General features: G+C 47.3%; 1 protein-coding gene across 1 annotated transcript in view; it reads left to right on the forward strand.

Moving 5' to 3' along the window:
* Plb1 (phospholipase B1) overlaps positions 1-18,817 on the forward strand; it is a 180,185-nt gene that overhangs the window by 73,199 nt on the left and 88,169 nt on the right. Inside the window, exons 5-15 of the mRNA XM_042696639.1 lie at positions 3,188-3,227; positions 3,318-3,326; positions 3,745-3,780; positions 6,753-6,843; positions 7,549-7,600; positions 9,373-9,459; positions 14,259-14,321; positions 14,982-15,061; positions 15,868-15,946; positions 16,547-16,645; positions 17,758-17,814. Of these exons, the coding sequence (XP_042552573.1) occupies positions 3,188-3,227; positions 3,318-3,326; positions 3,745-3,780; positions 6,753-6,843; positions 7,549-7,600; positions 9,373-9,459; positions 14,259-14,321; positions 14,982-15,061; positions 15,868-15,946; positions 16,547-16,645; positions 17,758-17,814 (693 nt within the window). The remainder of the gene's footprint in view (positions 1-3,187; positions 3,228-3,317; positions 3,327-3,744; positions 3,781-6,752; positions 6,844-7,548; positions 7,601-9,372; positions 9,460-14,258; positions 14,322-14,981; positions 15,062-15,867; positions 15,947-16,546; positions 16,646-17,757; positions 17,815-18,817) is intronic.

An 18,817-nucleotide genomic window follows, 5' to 3' on the forward strand; every position in this document is an offset into this window, starting at 1 on the left:
TCATGCATGCAAGGCAAGCACTCTACCACTGAGCCACCTTCCCAGCCCAGCTTTATAAATTTTTGTAATGCATTGATCATAATTATTTTCTTATAGTTTTGGTTAAAATAAAGTTAAAATTTACCATATGAACTCTTTAGAGAAGTGTGAATTTAAGCCAGGTACTGGTGGTTCAAGTCTGTAATCCTAGCTACTCAGGAGGTTGAGAGCTGAGATCTTGGTTTGAAGCCCTCTCAGGCAAGAACATCTTTGAGACTCCTTGCTCTAATTAACCACCAAAACACCAGAAGCGGAGCTGTGATTCAAGTGGTAGAGTGCTAGCCTTGAGTGAAAAAGCTAAGGGACAGGCCCTAAGTTCAAGTCCCAATACCAGCACTAAATAAACAACTACTTTTTTAAAAAATCCCTGAAATTCTCCACCTGTCACAGCAACTCATTTTTCATTTAGCACCTGCACTTCATTTATTTTCCACTCCCATGAGTGTAACTACCCTAGAAGCCTCATATAAATGCATAAAGCATTTGTCTTCTTGGGACTGGCTTATTGTATTTACCACAATGTCTTCAGATGCCAGATTTTCCTTCTTTTTTGAGGCTGAATAGTATTCTGTTAAACAAATGAGCCATATTTTGTTCATCCATTCATCCACCAATGGACATTTGAGCTGCTTCTGTCTTTTGGTTGCTGCAAATAATGCTGTGAAGAACACAAATGTACAAAATCTCTTCCTTTAAGACTCTGCTTTTATTCTTTTGGAAATATGTCCAGAAGTGGAATGGCTAGATTACATGGTAATTCTCTTTTTAGTAATTTGAGGCACTTGCATATTCTTATAGTGGCTGCTCCATTTTATATTCCCACCAACGAGGCACAGGGCTCTGATTTATCTTCTTTATTGTCTCATGTCCTGGTGTTTTTTGTTGCTATTGTTTCTTTAATAGTAGCCACCCTAATGAGTATGAGGTGATATCACATTGTGGCTTCGATTTGCATTTTCCTCATGATTAGGCATCTTTCCATGTTTGCTGTTCAAGTAGTATGATCAAATGAAGGAGAAAGAAAGCAATGAAGAGAGAAAAGAAAGGGGTGTTAGAGAAAGGCACATTTGGGGAAGAGGGCTGGAGCGTGGAGAACATCAGAATTTCCCATCAGACCTTGCGTCTCACCTCCCACCTCCCCTGGGTCTAGGAAAGCTCAGCAACCCCTCAAGTCCCCGTGAAAGAGCTTAGTAGAGTGTTTCATCACCAAGTTCTTGCTCCATGCTGTGTTCTAGAACTCTCCAGTGCCTCCCAAAGCTAAGCAAGGATGGCCACGTCTTCCAATCCTACTTCTCTCATTTCCTTCCGAGCCATCCTTCCCTGCCCATCTGCAGCCTGCATTCTGCCAGCAACAACCCTTTTCTCTAGGGCCCAACCCGCTGATCCAATGTCCTTGAAACCCTAGGCTTGTTCCCACCTCCTCTTCTCAAATACTGTCCTTAGCTGTTGGCGTTGGCTCCACTGAATTTACCAATGCCATCTTTGCTTAAACAGCAGGTAGAGTTCCAGGCACAGATTCAGAATCTTCTATACTCACTGAGAAGCCATGAAGAGCGTGAATTAGAGAATTCCATATGGCAGAGGGAAGGGTGAGGAGGACTTGGAAATGGCCTTAGGCCCAGTAGCAACTGGAGGGCAGTTTCCCCATCCTTGCTCTATTCTGGGTATTCCTGTGTGACTCTTGTGTGTGTGTGTGTGTGTGTGTGTTGATGGGAAGAAGGAAAAGCAAGGCTCATCACTAGAATAATGAAAAAGGGAGATGGAAATTGATGGGAAAAGGAGTCTCTTATCCCGGGTGTCAAGTTGATATTGCTGAGCCTGCGTATCTGTGTACACGGATGATGTTCTAGGGTCTACAGATGCCACCTGCTCCCTGGAGGACTCAGAGTCTTCCACTTTGAGCAGGGAACTCTCCAGAGTTAGTTTTCTATACTGCTAAGCCTCTTGGGAGATTTCAAATAAATGTTTGTGTATCTAGTGGTTTTTTGTTTTGTTTTTTTGTTTGTTTTGAAAAACAAGATCTGAGTCATGGGTCCCTTGGGCAACCATCAGCTCAAGCTGGTGAACAGCGCCCCCTCTGGCCAGTCACAGGATGCCCAAGAGGCTTCTCCTCCCTAACCCCCCCCACCCCCCCCACACACCTAACCACCTACCTTGAATCTCTGATTACAGTCCTTGACTTGCACCCTTGTGTGATTTTTGTTTAACTGGTCACCTCTCACGGGAAGATTGACCTTTCCAAGTCTCTCTTATTGGCAAGCAAAAGATTCCATTCCAGGTAGAAGAATTTTTGGTTCAGCCTCCTATTCTTAGGGGACCCCAAAATGTAACCCATATCCATGGTCTGGCCATTGTTGGAACCAGTGCTTCGGATTGCTGTGCTCTTTAAAGTTCTGTGGCAGACCGGGAAGAGACAGACAGGGCATACCTGTCTACCTGTCACCACCACACCTAGCATCTTCCAGGAATTTTGAGAGAGTGAATAAGTATCAGAATCTGTGGAAATACTACTACGAAAGATAGTTAGTATTTTCTGAGTGCTTCCCACATCCCAGGAACAGAATAAGGATTTCTAGATGCTTACAAAGAACACGGCCCCAAAGGGGGTTCCTACTTCTTGTCTTATCATCAGGACATCTCCAAAAGGAAGTAATCTATGTTGCAAAATGTTTTATCAAGGGGAAAATCAGAAACTTATTTTCTTGAGAAAATATCTAGTCAACAAACATTTATCAAGCATTACAATATACCAGGTACTGTTCTAAGTCCAAGAAATACAGTCAAAAACAAACCAGATGAAAATTTCTGCCTTTGGGGCATTTAACATCCTTGTTGGCGAAGAGACAACAAAGTGAATTTTTAGGTGGTGGAAGGTCACCATAAGGCAATCTTTTGGTGCTATGTAGAAGGTAATATGGCTTTACGAAGCATTTTCATCTGTACTCTGCGGCCCACATCTGTGCCTTCTGTTCCTCAGAGGCTTGATGGACAAGCTGCTGGGGAAGACTGCATGTTTCTGTCTGTGAAAGGTGAACTCGGCCCTTTTCTAGATCCAGAGCTTTCCTCTCCCTGGTGGGAGGGATGCTCTGACAGGCAGAGTGCGGTCACATCATGGGGCTGACTTGTTCACGTTCACTGTCTCTTCTAGCCTATAGACTCTGAGGTGGTCAGCCCAGAGAAGCCTGAAAGCCACCTGTCCTGGGACACGGAGCCAACACAAAGGTGCTCTTGACTTACCCTCATCTAATCTCCTTGCTTGACCTATGGAGGAAATCAAGGATCAGAGAGTTTAGGGGCCTTGCTTGAGACTTCCCTAGGAACAGGAAATAGAGCAGGGACCAGAACCAACCTCTGGTCTGAACCCAGAACTCCCTTATAGCTTTTCAGGGAAAATTAGGAAGAAGTAGAAGAAGCTAAAAGGATGGAATTCCTGTCTCCTATCCCCAGAACTCTCCCTCTGTGTGCAAAGATCAGTGTCCCCTTCTATCTCTAGGTCAGACTAGACCGTTGGGGAGGGAGGTCCAGAGGGAGCTCTTTACTCCATTTTGGCTGCTCTGTTGCTTTTGAGAGGAAGGATAGTCCTAGAGCCAGAGCCAGCTGGGACATAGCTTGCCATGCAATAACCCACAGAAACCAAAGGAAAGGGCCCTTTTCAGTGGTGGTTGTTGTCTGATGCTTGTACATTCACTTCTACCAACAGGACAGAGACCTTGTGGCAGACATGCATGCCAATGGTGACAGGTGAGTCCTGGTTTACATGGCCTGATTCCAGATTGGCCCAATTCCTCTGACAGAGCAGCAATGCCATTAATAAAGATTTCTTTATTGTTACCTGAGCCTGGGAAAGGCAAGGCATTCTGAAAGGGCAGATAAGGGACTCAGGGATGATGGAAGGTCACACACCGTGAAGGGAGAATGTGAGAAAGGTAGGCAAAGATCTCTGGGCAAAGAGAAGCCAAGAGGCATTGGGTTAAGAAGGAGTGTGGAAGATAAAGAGGTTAGGAGCTGGCTAGGCTGATTGGTTGAGCCAGAGTCTTAAGGCTGCTGTTCCCCTTTTGCATAATGTCTTAGTTCACTACTCCTGCCCAAGGGAGAGGGGGCAAGTCTAATTTGCAGTCAGCTTCATTTTACAATGTCTCTGTCACTTATATCATAAAACATATCACTTAGGTAGAGGAAAATACAAGAAATAAGAGCCAATTCCAATATAATTCCAGAGATATATATAAAAGCCAATTCCAATGATAATTATGGTTAACATTCTGACCTTTCTACATATCAATGTGTTTCTGAATATACTCTCAGTGGCCTGGTTTCCTTTATTTACTACCAAAAGTCCCTTACAACTGTATTTAATCACCCTAAACCCCCAAGTCCCTTAATGCCATCCAAGATAGCCTGGTGGGAAGTTAGCATCTCCTATGCCCAGTACCCACAAACCAGGAACCTGTCATGGCATAATTGGAGGACGAAACACAGCCGACAATGCCGATGCTTGCTGAGCTGACACTTTCCTGGAGTAATGAACCTCTGAGGTGGCTGGTGACCTGTCAGGCCAACCTGGGAACTGACATGACATGCAGGGCCTGTGATGGAAAAGGCTCCTGGGAGTGACAGGGACGAACAGGGCTCTGCTTCTTCAGAGTCATGCTCCAGCAGGGGAGGCGGAGGCCTGCTGTTTAAGCCTTCTTGTCACCTGATGGACAGGTAAAGGCACAGTGTTGGCTGTCGTGCTGGCTGGATCCCCTGGAAGGAGTCAAAGGGTTTCAAAAGAGAAGGCCCCTCATGGAATTGGTGGCTGCCACAGCTTTGCCTACACCTGGCTTTGTTTACCTTATATGGCAGGAGAAAAGAAAGGAAGTGGTTTACTTGGGGGATGTCAGGGAAGAAGGGATGTCGTTTAGATCCTGAAGCCACCAAAGTAGCTGCTACTTTGCTGATGTCTTACTGTGCCTCTAGTGCCCTCCACCCCAGCCACTTAACCAAGTCTGATGACTTCTCTTTGAGCATCTAAGAATCCCACTGCCAGAGAAGCAGCAGGGGCAGCAAAGGCAACAGGGAGGGCAGATCTTGATGCAAAGCCCTCAGAGGAGGACTCTCTGTCCTGCCAGTGACCTCCACAAGTCTGAGGGGAGAGGAGGGAAGAATGGACACCATGGCTAACAGCAGCAGAAAAAAAAAGCAACTAATCTTCCTAGAGAAGATGCTCAAGAGACACAACAGGCATGTGCAGTTTAACCACCTGACCTGAAGTCCCAGAACTATGATAGCTCTCCAGCACCTTAGATACCTCCAAGTCTAGCTATGCCTTTTGCCTGGCACACCCATTTTGCAGATGGGAAAACTGAGTGTTGGGGAGATAAGGGGACTTTCCCAAAGAGTTCAGTAAGTGGCAGTCTTCCTGGGAACTGAGATGGCTCAGCTGTACAACTTAACCTTTGTTCTTTTTGTTGTTGATACTTTTTAAGACAAGGTCTTTTCTCTGTAACCCAGGCTACCCTCAAACTCAGAATCTTCCTTCCTCAGTTTCCTAAATTGCTAGGACTACAGACATAGGCCAGAGACCTTAGATTCAATCCCACTGCTACCAGGGAGCCCCCAGAGAGGTAGTAAGAATAGATCAGGAACACAGCAGACAAAATGGCCGAGAAGTTTATTCTAGGGCCAAGTTTGATTGCGATGAAGTAGTGTTCTATGAATATTTTTAATTTGGCAAGCAATTCTCTCTCAAAGATTCTCTCATCTCACCAGATGTTCGTGCGTTGCCATTGATCCTTGCAGATTATCCTTACACAAGGGCCCAGGCTGTCTATACACACACACACACTGTCCTTGTCATGGCTTTTTAAAAAATGTTGTGCTCAGAGTTTTCCATTTTCTAATGTGTACACATGACTCCTCCCACAGCCTGGTCAGCCTAGAGAAGAAAGCAGCTTGCTAGTCTGGGTGAAAGATGGGAAAACCAAATCACACACTGTGCAAGGGTTACAAAGGGGACAAGGCCAAGGGGCCCATCTCCTGATTTCTAGCCTGGCTCGCCCTCTCTGTCCCTGCCTGCTGCTTACACAGAGTCTGCCTCCCTACAGGGAAGCCCCTCTGCTGCCTTCTGAATCCAGCTCCTGTGAAGCCCCAGGCACTTCTGGATGGGGACAAAAAGAGAGGGAGATGGGAAAGGAGGTGGTGGCATCTCTCCCCATAGCACCCCCTCCCTGCCATGCCCTCTTCTCTCTAGGGAGCAAGACATAACTGAACCTGACAGCGCTATTTTTAGCCGTCCTCTGGCTGTCAGCTCTGGGACGTGTTCTCTGTGTGTTCCTCGAGCTTCCCCGCCCCTCTGTCATTCTCCACAGGAGAGGGGGACTGCAAAGGCAGCCCAACCAGTGAAGGCTCTGACATCCCCGAGCTCTGGTTCAAATCCTCGTGGCCTCTGTCAGCTGGGGGACTTTGGGTGGCTCCCTTAGTTTCTCTGTCTCAGTTTCCCCTTCATAAATCAGAAACAGTGTTGCTATGAGTCCTTTATGGAGGAGTCAATGGGGGAGAATACAGGGAGAGCACTCAACAGGGGGCTGGTACTCATTCTCTTCCAGACGGGCTGCGGGGTGACTTCAAAGTCCAAGGCAGGAGGTAAAGGCTGCGCCTTGTAAGAGGACAGCGACTCTGGGGTCACCCCTGGGACAGGCTGTCCCAAGTGACCGCCTGTTCTGTCTCTTTAGTCCTCTCAGATATCATCAGACATTTCAACCCCGCTGTCCTCCTGCCTGTGTGCCCTCCTGGGAAGGGTGTGGCACCCCACCATGGTGCTGAGTAAGTCCTTCCCTGTCTCTCTCCAGCTTATGTGTTATCAGCCACACAGGTGGGAGGGTTTGGTGGCCTGACAAAGGTTTAAAAATAAAGATTTTATTAAATCAAAGCCAGAATTCTGCCTGGTGTGTGTGTGTGTGTGTGTGTGTGTGTGTGTGTGTGTGTGTGTGTGTGTGTGTGTGTGTGTGTGTGTGTGTGTGTGTGTGTGTGTGTGTGTGTGTGTGTGTGTGTGTGTGTGTGTGTGTGTGTGTGTGTGTGTGTGTGTGTGTGTGTGTGTGTGTGTGTGTGTGTGTGTGTGTGTGTGTGTGTGTGTGTGTGTCTCCTGGGGTTTGAACTCAGGGCCTGGGCACTGTCCCTGAGCTTTCATACTCAAAGTTAGCACTTACCACTTGACCACACCCCGACTTCCAGCTTTTTGGTGGTTAATTGGAAATAAGAGTCTCAGACTTTCCTGCCTAGGCTGGATTGGAACCACGATCCTGAGATCTCAGCCTCCTAAGTAGCCAGGATTACAGGCATGCGCCACTGGTTCCCGGCTATGGGCCATATTTTTAATCATCAACCATTTGTAAGCCTGTGTGGCCAGGGAATTTTCAGGCTTAGAGACTGATAGCTTTGCTTACAGATTGGGCATGGGAGTGAACATCTAGGTCATCTAAACAATTATATTTTACTGGGTTTTCTTTCTCTTCTCCTCTCTGTGCACAGAGACTTGTGGATTCAGGCTGAAGAACTCGTGAGAAGCTTGAAAGAGAACCAGGTAAGAGTGCCTGTAACTCAGCTAGATGGCCTGCCTGTGTGGGCCACAAAACCAAACATACATATGACAGTGGCCCCAATGCTATGTTGTCCTGAGACATCACATTTGGCGTGGGCTCTTAGAAAATGTCCTTTCTGCTAGGAGTCTCTGAAGGTCACTAGTGAAAAGGGCAATGTTTCTATTCTGAATAGTTTCCTGTGTGGCTCTGTGGAAAGTGGAGGATGGACTAAAGATTTCTCATGTAGGCTGGTGGATGGGTTCCAGAAGGAGACCAGCCTGAGTGTACATCCTGAACTTTCCACCTGTAGCATGTGATGCTGAGTAACCTGCTCAGCTTCTGTCAGCCTCAGTTTTCCTGATTATGACATGGGGACATTGAAGGCTCTTGTAGCATAGGGTTGAGGGAGGATTAAACATGCTGTTGGATAGGCCAGGTACAGGGTCAGTGCTCAGTAAAAGTCACCAGTGGTGATTGCTGCTGTAATTATCATATTAATTAATTTTGGCTTTTAGCAGGGTTGCCTAGTAATCCTTTTTCCTAACAGATCAGATGCTGCTCTTTGCCCAATAACATGGGAGTTTGTAATAAGCATCCTTTGATCATTTGTATTTTTCTCATGGACAAGTGTCAAATCAAAGCAAGCCTCACACCAAGCTGGCTCCAGGAAGCCCCTGTCTCAGCCAACCATGCATACACCAGGGAATTTAGGAATTAAAGTGGAGGCCACTTGAAGCCATAGGGCCGGTGGCTGGTGCAGCTGTGCCAGGAAGCCTCGGTCTTCCCCCAACAGGAGGATTCTAGAATGTCTGGAATATTATTATTATTACAAAATAGATAGAAGGTCCTGAATCCAATCCTATAATTTTAAATATGAAGAAACTGAAATGTGAAGAAGTTATATGGCTAGGAAGCCAAAGTTCACACGGCTAGTTAGAGCTAAAATTGAAGGCACCTAATTCACAGCCCAGAGTTCCTCAGCCACACTGTGCTGCAAGCAACACATATGCGTTATAGAGAAAAATTCGAGACCACAGATAAACAAAAAGAATATTAAAACCATCCTTAACCCTAACGCCCAAAGATAATTGCTGTTAATAACTTGGCATGTATTTCCTTCTATATTTTTCTAAGTATGTGTATCTGTATTTATTTTTTTAAACCAGAGAAATTAGTACATGTAGATACTTTTTATAGCCTAGTTTTCCCAATGTATTATTTGCCAATGGATTATTTCCGGTATCATCTTAATAGCTCTCTAATGTATCATTTTGTGAGTGTGCCATAATTTACCCAGCAATATCCCATTTTAGATATTTATGTAGTTTGCATGCTTTCATTCTTACAAATGAGGTATCATTTATTGTAGTTAAATCTTGTATATATTATTTTCTTAAAATGAGTTTTTGGAGAGGGAATTATTGGATTAAGCAGGTGAGAATGGAAAGATGTGAAAAGAAGGATGTTCTTTTGTTTCTTTGTTTTGTCAGCCAAAGGTCTTGAACTCTGGGCCTGGGTGCTGTCCCTGAGCTCTGCAGCTCAAGCTCTGCCACTTGAGCCACAGAGACACTTCTCATTTCTGGTGGCTAATTGGAAATAAGAATCTCACAGACTTTCCTGCCCGGGCTGGCTTTGAACTGCGATCCTCAGATCTCAGCCTCCTAAGTAGTTAGTATTATAGGCATAAGCCACCAATGCCCAGCTAAGGATATTCTTTTGGCTTAAGGTCTTATATTATCTCTCTCTCTCTCTTTAAAATATGATCGATCCTTAGCAACTTGACTTTCAACATGACTGGAAACTCATCAATGTGTTCTTCAGTAATGCAAGCCGATGCTACCTCTGTCCCTCTATTCAACAGGTAACTTTGGGCTGGGCATCTGGGAGATTGCAAATGCTGAGAGAGTGAGCTCAACCTTCCTGACCCCTACCTGCTTGGCTGGAGCTGAGAATTAGGATGGATGTGTGAGTGGATGTGTGGATGGGTAGTTGATGCTCAAGAAAACATACATGAACAGATGTTTTGCATTTTTCCTCCCATTTTATTGTAGCAAAATATACTTAGTATAAGGTCCTCCTGGAAGGTGAAGCAGGCTCCCCCTCCTCTTGGCTAAGTCTCCTCCCAGTACCTGTGTCACTTAGGTAACCGGCACACCTGCAGGCAGTTACCTCCTGCTTCTCTGAGGTCACATCTGGTGTGGCCACAACTTCACCCCCCCTCCCCCCCTCCTGGCCTCTGGCCTTGATAAATCCTTAGCATAAAACCAACTATCCTAACCATTTTTGGCCTTTATTGAAGACCATCTAGGTTCTGATCAGATGACAGTATGAAAGCTGGTTTAGGACCCTAGATATGGTGACACAAATGGAACACAGACTATTTTTAAGCCTGGTTGCCGCAAAATTGTCTCTGCCGCTTAGGATAATCTCATGGCTGGCCACTATCCTCCAGCCGCCTTCCCAGGGCCTCTGTCAGGCCATGGCACAAGAACAGGCCAAGTTTATTTAGATACCCTTCTCTTGCAACACAGACTTTTTCCTCCCTAGAGATGGCCCACACTCTCACTGAGCCCTAGTGTACTATCAGAATGCCCTTTCCCTTAGTGAGCTGGGCCCCTAGAAGAATGCTGCTAGAAATCCCCCTTCCCTGACCAGCTCTTCTACATGTATAGCCTATAGGTAGTGAAGGTTTCTGTGCTTACCTATGTCATGTGAAATATACATGCCTTGTTTGTTCTCTGCCCCTCCCCTCATTTGAGTCATTTTGCCTATTAATATTAGTGAATGAATTTATGCATTCGTGAATTGAAGCATTCAAATAGTTGAGCATTACTGCATTTCTCTATATTCACTCATCCAATCATTGATCTACCCTTTATATTTGTGCATGAATTTACTTTCTTTTCTATATGCACATGTGTGCTGGATTGTGATGTGACATACATCTCATACTGTAAGTCATGGTCAAAATAATTTGAAGACAAGTGTCCAGAATAGATGGTTGTTGCTAGTATTATTATTATTATTATTATGTTGGTGTCAGTCCTGGGGCTTGAACTCAGGGCCTGGGTGCTGCCCCCACACTTTTTCACTCAAGGCTAGCACTCTATTGAGCCCCAGCTTCCCTCAAAGACTCTCAGGTGTTTTTCTGCTGGGCTGGCTTCAAATCACGATACTCAGAACTCAGCCTCCTTAGTAGCTAGGATAATAGGTGTGAGCCACTGGCACCTGGCTCAGAATAGGTTTTTAAACATCAGATTGTCAGGCCTCAGATATGTGCATACATTTCTTCCCTTTTCTCCTTCCTTCCTTCCTTCCTTCCTTCCTTCCTTCCTTCCTTCCTTCCTTCCTTCCTTCCTTCTTTCCTTCCTTCCTTCCTTCCTTCTTTTCTTTCTTCTTTGCAGATGGGGTCTTACTATGTAGCCCAGTCTGGCTTTGAACTCACTATATTGCTTGGACTGGCCTCAACATTCAAGATCCTCCTGTCCCACCCCCTCAAGTGCTGGGATTATAGGTATGCTTCACCAAATTCCACCACCACTTGAGTTTTAATAGGATCTGCTGAATTGCCTTCCAAAAAAGTAGTTCAACTCATTTACATTCCCCTCCCCGTTCTCTCCCCCCCCCCCCCCCCAGTGCTTGAGGACACCCATCCCTAGAGCAGTTATAGCACATGATGTGTCAAACTTAATGGTTTTTGTCAATATCTGAAGCTCCCTCAAGATTTGGTCATATTGACACAGAAGGACTGAGTTTATTCATGCTTAGAATGTCATACTTCTAATTGGCTACAAACATATGACCCAAGTAATCCTGCCTTACTCCTAATTTCTGAAGTGCCCTAAGCCACTGTCTTGATCACCATATTAGTTTAGCTCACTGTAAAAATGCTGGCTAGCATCCACTCAAATCCTCCCTTTGTTGCCCTTTGCCCTGCCCATCTTGATTTTCCTTTTGCACAAAGACCGCCAGGGTTTTAGAGCCTCAGCTAGTCTTTTTGTGGGGAAGTTCTGCTTCTGTATTTTGATATTCCTGAGAGCATATCTCAAATGCTATTTGTCCTTCAAATGCTATTTGTCCAAACGTGCTCTGCAGAGCTGGGGTCCACAGGTAGCGCTTCTGAGGGCAGAGGTTGAATGGGGGGGCTCCAGGCCCCCATTTGACTCGGTAGCTCTGTCTTCTGTCTCATGTTGAGTGGCTCCTAAAAGTCATTTGATCAGTCATGTGATATTGTCTCATTGAAAAGAAATGTTAAACCATTGTCCTTCCACGAACCTGGACTTCTCTGCCCCCTAAGAATTTTGGGCTTCTCTTGTGAGGAGTGGACCAGGGCTTAAATCCTCATTTGTTCTTCAGGGTTTCTAATCAAAGTCATAGAGAATGAAATCAGAGCTACCTGCCATGCAGTAGCAATGTCTAGTCTTCAGAGGAAAATGGTAATGTGGTTTGTAGCAGTGAGTCTGGATGTTTTCAGGGTCTGGAGGCTTTGCTTATTTCTCTGTGGTTGAAATCTAGTTTCATTGATGAGTGAAATCAAAACTCAGAATAAAAATGAAGAAAGAAAGCCTAATGCAAAAAAAAAAAAACCCACCATGCATTTACAGTACTCATCACCAATGCCATCAGTAGCAGGTGGCAGTACATAGAAGGGTGCTCTTGCAGTATGACTCAAGAAACTGGAAAGTATTCAGAGTTTAACTCAGTAATCATTTTCCTTAGAATAAATTGCAAGAACTAACTTTTAAGAACAAGTTAAGTCTGGTCTCAGTTCCCACAGGGGGTACAAGAGAGGATCCCATCCGAGTCCAGAAACACATCTGCTATCCACCCTCACTTCACTTCCTCACTAGTAATGAAAATACTGCAAAATGCCACCCTGGTTTCCTGTTACAATGTGAAAAATCAATAAGTAAACCCTGCAGGAGGACAGGCTTCTAAGTTGCCTGCAGACTGGTTGTCCCTGAAGTGACAGGAAGACAAAGAAGGTGGAGAAGCTGCTGGTTCCTGCATAGACAGGACTCTGCACACAGCTGTCAATCACCAAATGGGGACTTTACACAAAGGGCCATCCACTGTCCCCCAGCATGCAGTATGGGAAGAAATGCCAAGTCCTCGTCTTTCTGTTGTCAGTTCTGCTTTGGCATCAGGCTGGCCCCTGGGAAGCCAGTACTGCCAGATGTGTTGTGATGGGTGGCAATACAGCCTTGGCCAGGCTTTCTTCCACCTGAGTCTCCTAAGTGTGATCTGACCATCCCATGCTCCTCCTGCAGAGCCCTGGAAGTCAGTCTCGAAACATCCTTGCTGCCCATATGTACCACATGCAGGACATTCATTGTCCTTAGGTTTGGGGACACCCTGGTTGGTTGTCCTTTGAGGGAGTCTGGCTTACCAGGACATTCCAGACCATCAGCTGTCCCTGTGTCTTTGTGAAGATGTCATGTTCCTATAAAAACACCACTCTCACTCAGGCTCTGGTGGCTCTAGCTACTCAGGAGGTTGAGATCAGAGAATGGAGGCTTGAAGGCAGCCTGGGAAGAAAAATCCATGAGACTCTTATTTCCAATTAAGCAGCCAAAATCAGGAAGTATAGCCATGGCTCAAGTGGTAGAGCACCACCCTTGAGAGGAAAAAAATGTCAAGGAATAGCACAAGACCCTGAATTCAAGGCACACACACACACACCAAAAAAGGAAAAAAACAAAAAACCACTCTTCTGTAAGGTTACACATAATATAAATTCCTCCTTAAGCCCAAAGACAGGAATAAACAAAAAAGCTTATTTCTCTCAACCCATATCAACTTATGTCTTTTACCCTCAGTTTCAAAAGAATGAGACCAGGACAGAGTTGGCAGGGAGAGGGCTGATGTTACGGGTGGGACATTCCTTACCTGAAATGAAAATGTTCCCAAACCCAAAACTGTTCTTTGAGTAGTTTTGATTGTGGAACTTTGGGTGAAAGACACATAGCTGGTAAATTTTTTACAAACGTTTGAAAATCTAAAAAAACTCTGACATCTGAAACTCTGATATCTGGTCCCAAGCATTTCAGATCAGGAGAGTAGCTATCTTTTTTTTTTTTTGGTGGGTTGTGGGGCTTGAACTCTGGGCCTGAGCGCTGTCCCTCAGCTCTTCAGCTCAAGGCTAGTGCTCTACCACTTGAGCCACAGCGCCACTTTTGCACTTCAGATCAGGGAAGATAAGCCTGTGCCCCCATGGAAGTTTTGAAGCTCACCTGCAAGCTTAAATCTGGTATTGGTTGTGTACTCCTTCTTAAGGCTCATTTTCCTTTGAATAAAAGCAATTTCACCAGCTTCTGGGAGTGAATCTCCCTCCCTTCAATGAGGGCGTCTGGACCACAACAGGTGTTTTTGACCTTGCGCTAACCTTGGGTTTGCCTTTACTTGATGTGGACTGTCTCCCCTAGAGGAAATGATGTGTTTGATTTTTCTCCTGACAGATGATGAATATGGAAAGTCAGAAAATGTGCCGAACACAAACACACAGTCAGACAGAAAAAACCAAGGGAGCTCCAGAAACTCTACACTGGTTGTGGGGGACGAGGGTCTCCCTCAGGTGGGGCCAGCCTACCTGAGTCTGGACACCTGGGCCTCAGTTCCCCCCTTCTGCCACCCTCACTCGGCCTACTTGTTCTCTCACAGGAAAGGCACGTGAAGAATGACATGGAAAGGCTGGCCCGGACCCTGGACTACCTGCAGGAGGAGGTAAGCCTGTGCCCCCGGCCCTGTGGGACCTTGGCCTAATTTCCTCATGGAGCTTCACACCCCTCTTTTGAGGGCTGGTGAGGTGGGTTCCAGTTCACTCCCAAGTAGCTTCTCCCAGAGTAGGAAGAATAGACTTCTGTGAGGGACCCCAACACCCTCAGGACCCCATCTTCTTGCCCTCTGAAATGCAAAGTCGTCTGGATAGAGAATGTCCCTCTTGCAAAGCTCATATCTGAGGGGGCTCTGATTCAATGGCCCTGTGGTCTGTCATAGCTAGAAAGCTCAAGAACCTGCAGAGCCTCTTTCTAGAATGACCAAGGTGAAATTGCAGGTTCTGACAGCCTAAGGACAGTACCTCATACCTTCCCTGAGTTCCTGGGGTCTGTGGTCACCATGGAGACAGGGGAGTCTGTGGTCCCCATGGACATGGGAAGAGGTGCCCTGCCCACCAGAAGGAAGGTGACAGGTGCATTTCTGCAATGCACAGCTGTGAAAGTGCTGCTTTGGACCAACGCTGAGCAGAGCTGACCTGTTGAAGAGGCAGCCCCTGTGTTCCACTGGACCTCAAACAGGGCTCACATCAAGGCTCCCAAGAATCACTGTGCAGCCATGACCACGTGACTGACAGCCACTCACCTTCTTACTCTTGTGTCCTTTTAGGTACCCAAAGCATTTGTGAACCTGGTGGATCTCTCCGAGATTGCAGCCGTGTCTCACTGGCATCAGGGGGCTGGGCTCAGGTAGGAAGGGAACTAGAGGAAGACCAGCCTACGCTACATGCCATCCATGGGCCATAAGGAGCCTGAAATCATAGATGGCAGGAGACATCCTGTGGTATATGTGAGCCTACACAGTAGTGTGTGATGGAGTCTGGAGAAGAGAGTTGGGGCTCACATTAAGAGATGAAATATTCAGTCTGGACAATGTCAGAGGCCCTTTCCTCCCAAGTGATTTGAGGGTTCTGAACAAAACTGAAAAATCAGATCTGGCAAAATACTTTAAGCCAAGGAATATTACTTGTAGAAAGTGAGTAGAGGAAAAAAAAAAACAAGCAAAATGAGTTTAACCATCTTGTCACTTCTCAGAACTCAACTCCCATTATTTCTGAGAATTTCCCCAGAAGTTACATTTTTTGGTCCCACATTCTAACAATCCTGGATTTGCACCTACAATAGAAGTTTATGTGGAAAAGGCCAAGGCAAAGACAGCTGAGAAGGGAGAGTGGGCAGGGAGGATTTCCAGGAAAGGAAGATAAAAAGGGTAGAGTAAGGAAAGCAGGATGCAATGTGAGTGTCTGGGAGAAAGAGGAAGAGAAAAAACATCTCAGTCCATCCCCACCCACCAGGGACAAGAACTCCAGGGGTGTCTCTCCACCCTGTCCATCATCCTCCCAACACTGGTCTCCTCCCTTCTCCTGTATCCCTTAAGGCTCCAGCATCTCCCTCCCTGCCCCTAAGGGACTCCAGGATCCCAGGCCCTCTTCTCTAGAGGCAGCTTGGAGGTTCACCACCCAGGTCTTTTATTCCTTGTTCATTCTGACCTGCAGCGACCCCGTACCAGAGCCCTGTCACTGCCCAGAGAAGACTTCAAAGCTGGACAAGGTCATCATGCAATGGTCCTATCAGGTGAGCCACCTCTGGGCAGCGGGCTCAGAGAGTAGATGCCACGGAGAACAAGGATGGTGGGGACATGGTCAAGTTTGCTCACATAGGACTTCTCCAGCTCAGTTCAGGATTAAGGTCAGAGCTACTCTTGGCTGCTTTTCCCAAGATGAGTCTATATCCCTGCACATGCTATAAGCACCGCAGTTCCGGTGAGTGGGAGTGGAGACTGCTGACACTGGGTGACACAGAGTGAAGAGCTTCGCACACTCATTCTATAGCTGGTGAGCTGCTTTGACCTGGATCATGTCTGACCCCAGATCACAGCCTGCAGGCAAACCAGCTATGCATTGCCACTGACCTAAGAGACCCAGCAGAGTGCAGATGTGTGCTCCTGGGCCAGCAGTTCAAAGCCCAGTGCTCACTGGCATGCATAAGAAGAAGGTTGGGAGTGAAGTTGTGAGACATTTCCCTCAGTGAGGAAATTTTGAATGGTGCATGGCTCAAGCCCATGCAGACTCAGCCCTGAGGGAAAGCATGGAGCTGTGCCTCGTCATGGTATTAGTTCTAAGCCAGGGGCTGCACAGCACCAGCTGCCTTCAGCTCCCCCACCTCCTTCCTCAGGAAGCCTGGGAAAGCCTCCTGGCCTCCAGCAGGTTCAGTGATCAGGAGTCCTTTGCCGTGGTTTTCCAGCCTTTCTTCTACGAGATGCTGCTGCCATCAGTGAGTGGGCAGGGGGGAGGCGTCAAGGGTGGGGATGGAAGTAAGGGGCCTGGGCCATGCCTCTGCTCCCTCCTCCCTCCTCCGCTATGTCTCTCAGCTTCACAGAAGGCCCAGCCCAGACAAGCTTTATGAACACCAGTGTGATGGGGCCATATTCTCTCCGGCCGTTCCCACATGAGGTTGCATGGTCCCATGGTCCCATGAAGAACAGGAGTCCAGGCTAGCTTCCCTGATTCCAACTAGCATTTGCTGCTGAAAGTGACTGGCCGTGTGACCTTGGGCATGTGGTCTGACCTCTCTGTGTAATGTTTCCACGTCCATAAAATTAGGGCTGTTATGAATAGTCACTTGATCTACGCTGGTGAGCCAACGCCAGGAAGAAGTCAGCAGTGCCCTGGCAGTGTGGGCAAGACTCGCTCCGCTTAGTTACTCTGACTTTTCAAGATGGTGCTTCCAAGGGCACCCACGCTCATTTCTTCCTCTGTGCACTCCTGTACATCCTTTCCTGAAGGGAGGGAGTTGCATCTGCCCTCCCCTGGGTCATCGGGCAAAGGGTCACCAGGATCATAGTGCATTGGAGGTGGGGCTGAGCAGTCTCTCTGCAGCCTCCCCGCCGGGGTTCCAGCCCAGCTCAACCCCTGGGAGTATGACCTCTGGTCCTACAGTGTCAGCCTTGGGGAAGCACCAGCCCTACCTTCCCCTTGGCTCCTCTAAGCCTTCAGGGCTGTGTCTGGGAACAGTTGCTCTTGAATCCTAGCTCCTGCCTTTGGACTTGCACAATACTTGAAGTCCTGGTTTTAGGAGAAGGAGGGGGAAGGTTAGCACCCATCCCTCCTTCACCGTCTTACACAGACCACACCCCAACTGTTTTCCCTCTACCTGTTCTTGAGTTTAGTTTTAGGGACCCCATGATGACACAGAGCAGCCAAGCATTTGCCCTGTTCCCGCCAACCCTGACCCCAGATAACACTCCTACAAATTCACCATTATTGGTGGGGACAGAGCTGGACAGATCAGGGCCCCCCAGCTCCAAGCCAGAAGATGAAACAGAGTACAGGAGCTGTCACCTCCTTGGGACAAATATGGACTCCTCTTACCTGTTTATCTTCTAGGAGAAGCCACTGCCCCACCATCCTGCTGTGCTTGCCCTGAGCCTTTGGAACAACATGGTAAGTGGTGAGGACCGGGGCTTGCTCCAGCCTAAGGGATAAACCACAGAGGAAGGATGGCCAGCATCACATTCGCCTTCTGCCCACTGCAATGAGGAGGGACAAGGGTACCAGCCCAGCTCAACTCCTATTCCTACAGCGACAGCCTTGGGAGAGCCCCAGCCCTACCTCCCCATTGGCTACCCACCCATCCCTGTCCAGCTTTCTTGGCCCTGAGGCAGCACCATGCAGGTTTAAAGGCTCAAGATGGTGCCTGGAGCCAGCCTGACAAAACCCCATCTCACAGCCCCCCTTCTGCAACACGCAGCCTATAGCCTCCCTCCCCTACCCCTGCCATCCAGGGTCCGTCTCACCCTTGGCCCAGAGCAAGGACTAAAACATGTATAGGTCCTCTGTGTTAGATCCATGATAGGCATCACCAGGGCCCCACGATTCATCAGTGAATAAAAGGCAGCAGACAGAGACCTCTCTTTGCCACCCCATCCCCACCCCATGCAAGTGGCTCTGTTTTTAGAATTGCAATGATAGACATTTGTTTTTCTTTTCTTGCTCAGATTAGAAACAGTTGTGCCTCTTATCTTAGTGTGTCTATGCTGAGCACACAAGCAGCTGCACTTAGGCTCCTGGTGGAGGATGAGGGCAGGGTAGGAAGGGCAGGCGCGGGCCCAGAAACCCAGGCAATGCTAAGGCTGTCCCTTGGAGAAGGCACTTGTCTTGGCCAGGGATGCTGATGTGTGGGTCAGAGCCTTGGGTGGACTCATCCCCTAGAAAACCACCTTGTGACTGGTCTCCCACAGGCAGAGAAGGGACCCCCCTCCAGTAGGGACTGCCCTCCCATCACCCTCTTTTAGGGGAAGAAGGCTGATCATCATGGTTCAGCCATACCTCTCTGCTCTTCCATCACCTTTCTCCAACCAACCAAGGGCACCTTCAACCCTGCCTTGTGCTGAGAGCCAAGGAGGTTAGAGGAGGCCTAGAAGATGGGATCTGGGTGGCTTTTAGG

This window comes from Dipodomys spectabilis, unplaced genomic scaffold (assembly GCF_019054845.1).
Source record: "Dipodomys spectabilis isolate Male_0828 unplaced genomic scaffold, ASM1905484v1 ptg000210l, whole genome shotgun sequence".
Taxonomy (NCBI): domain Eukaryota; kingdom Metazoa; phylum Chordata; class Mammalia; order Rodentia; family Heteromyidae; genus Dipodomys; species Dipodomys spectabilis.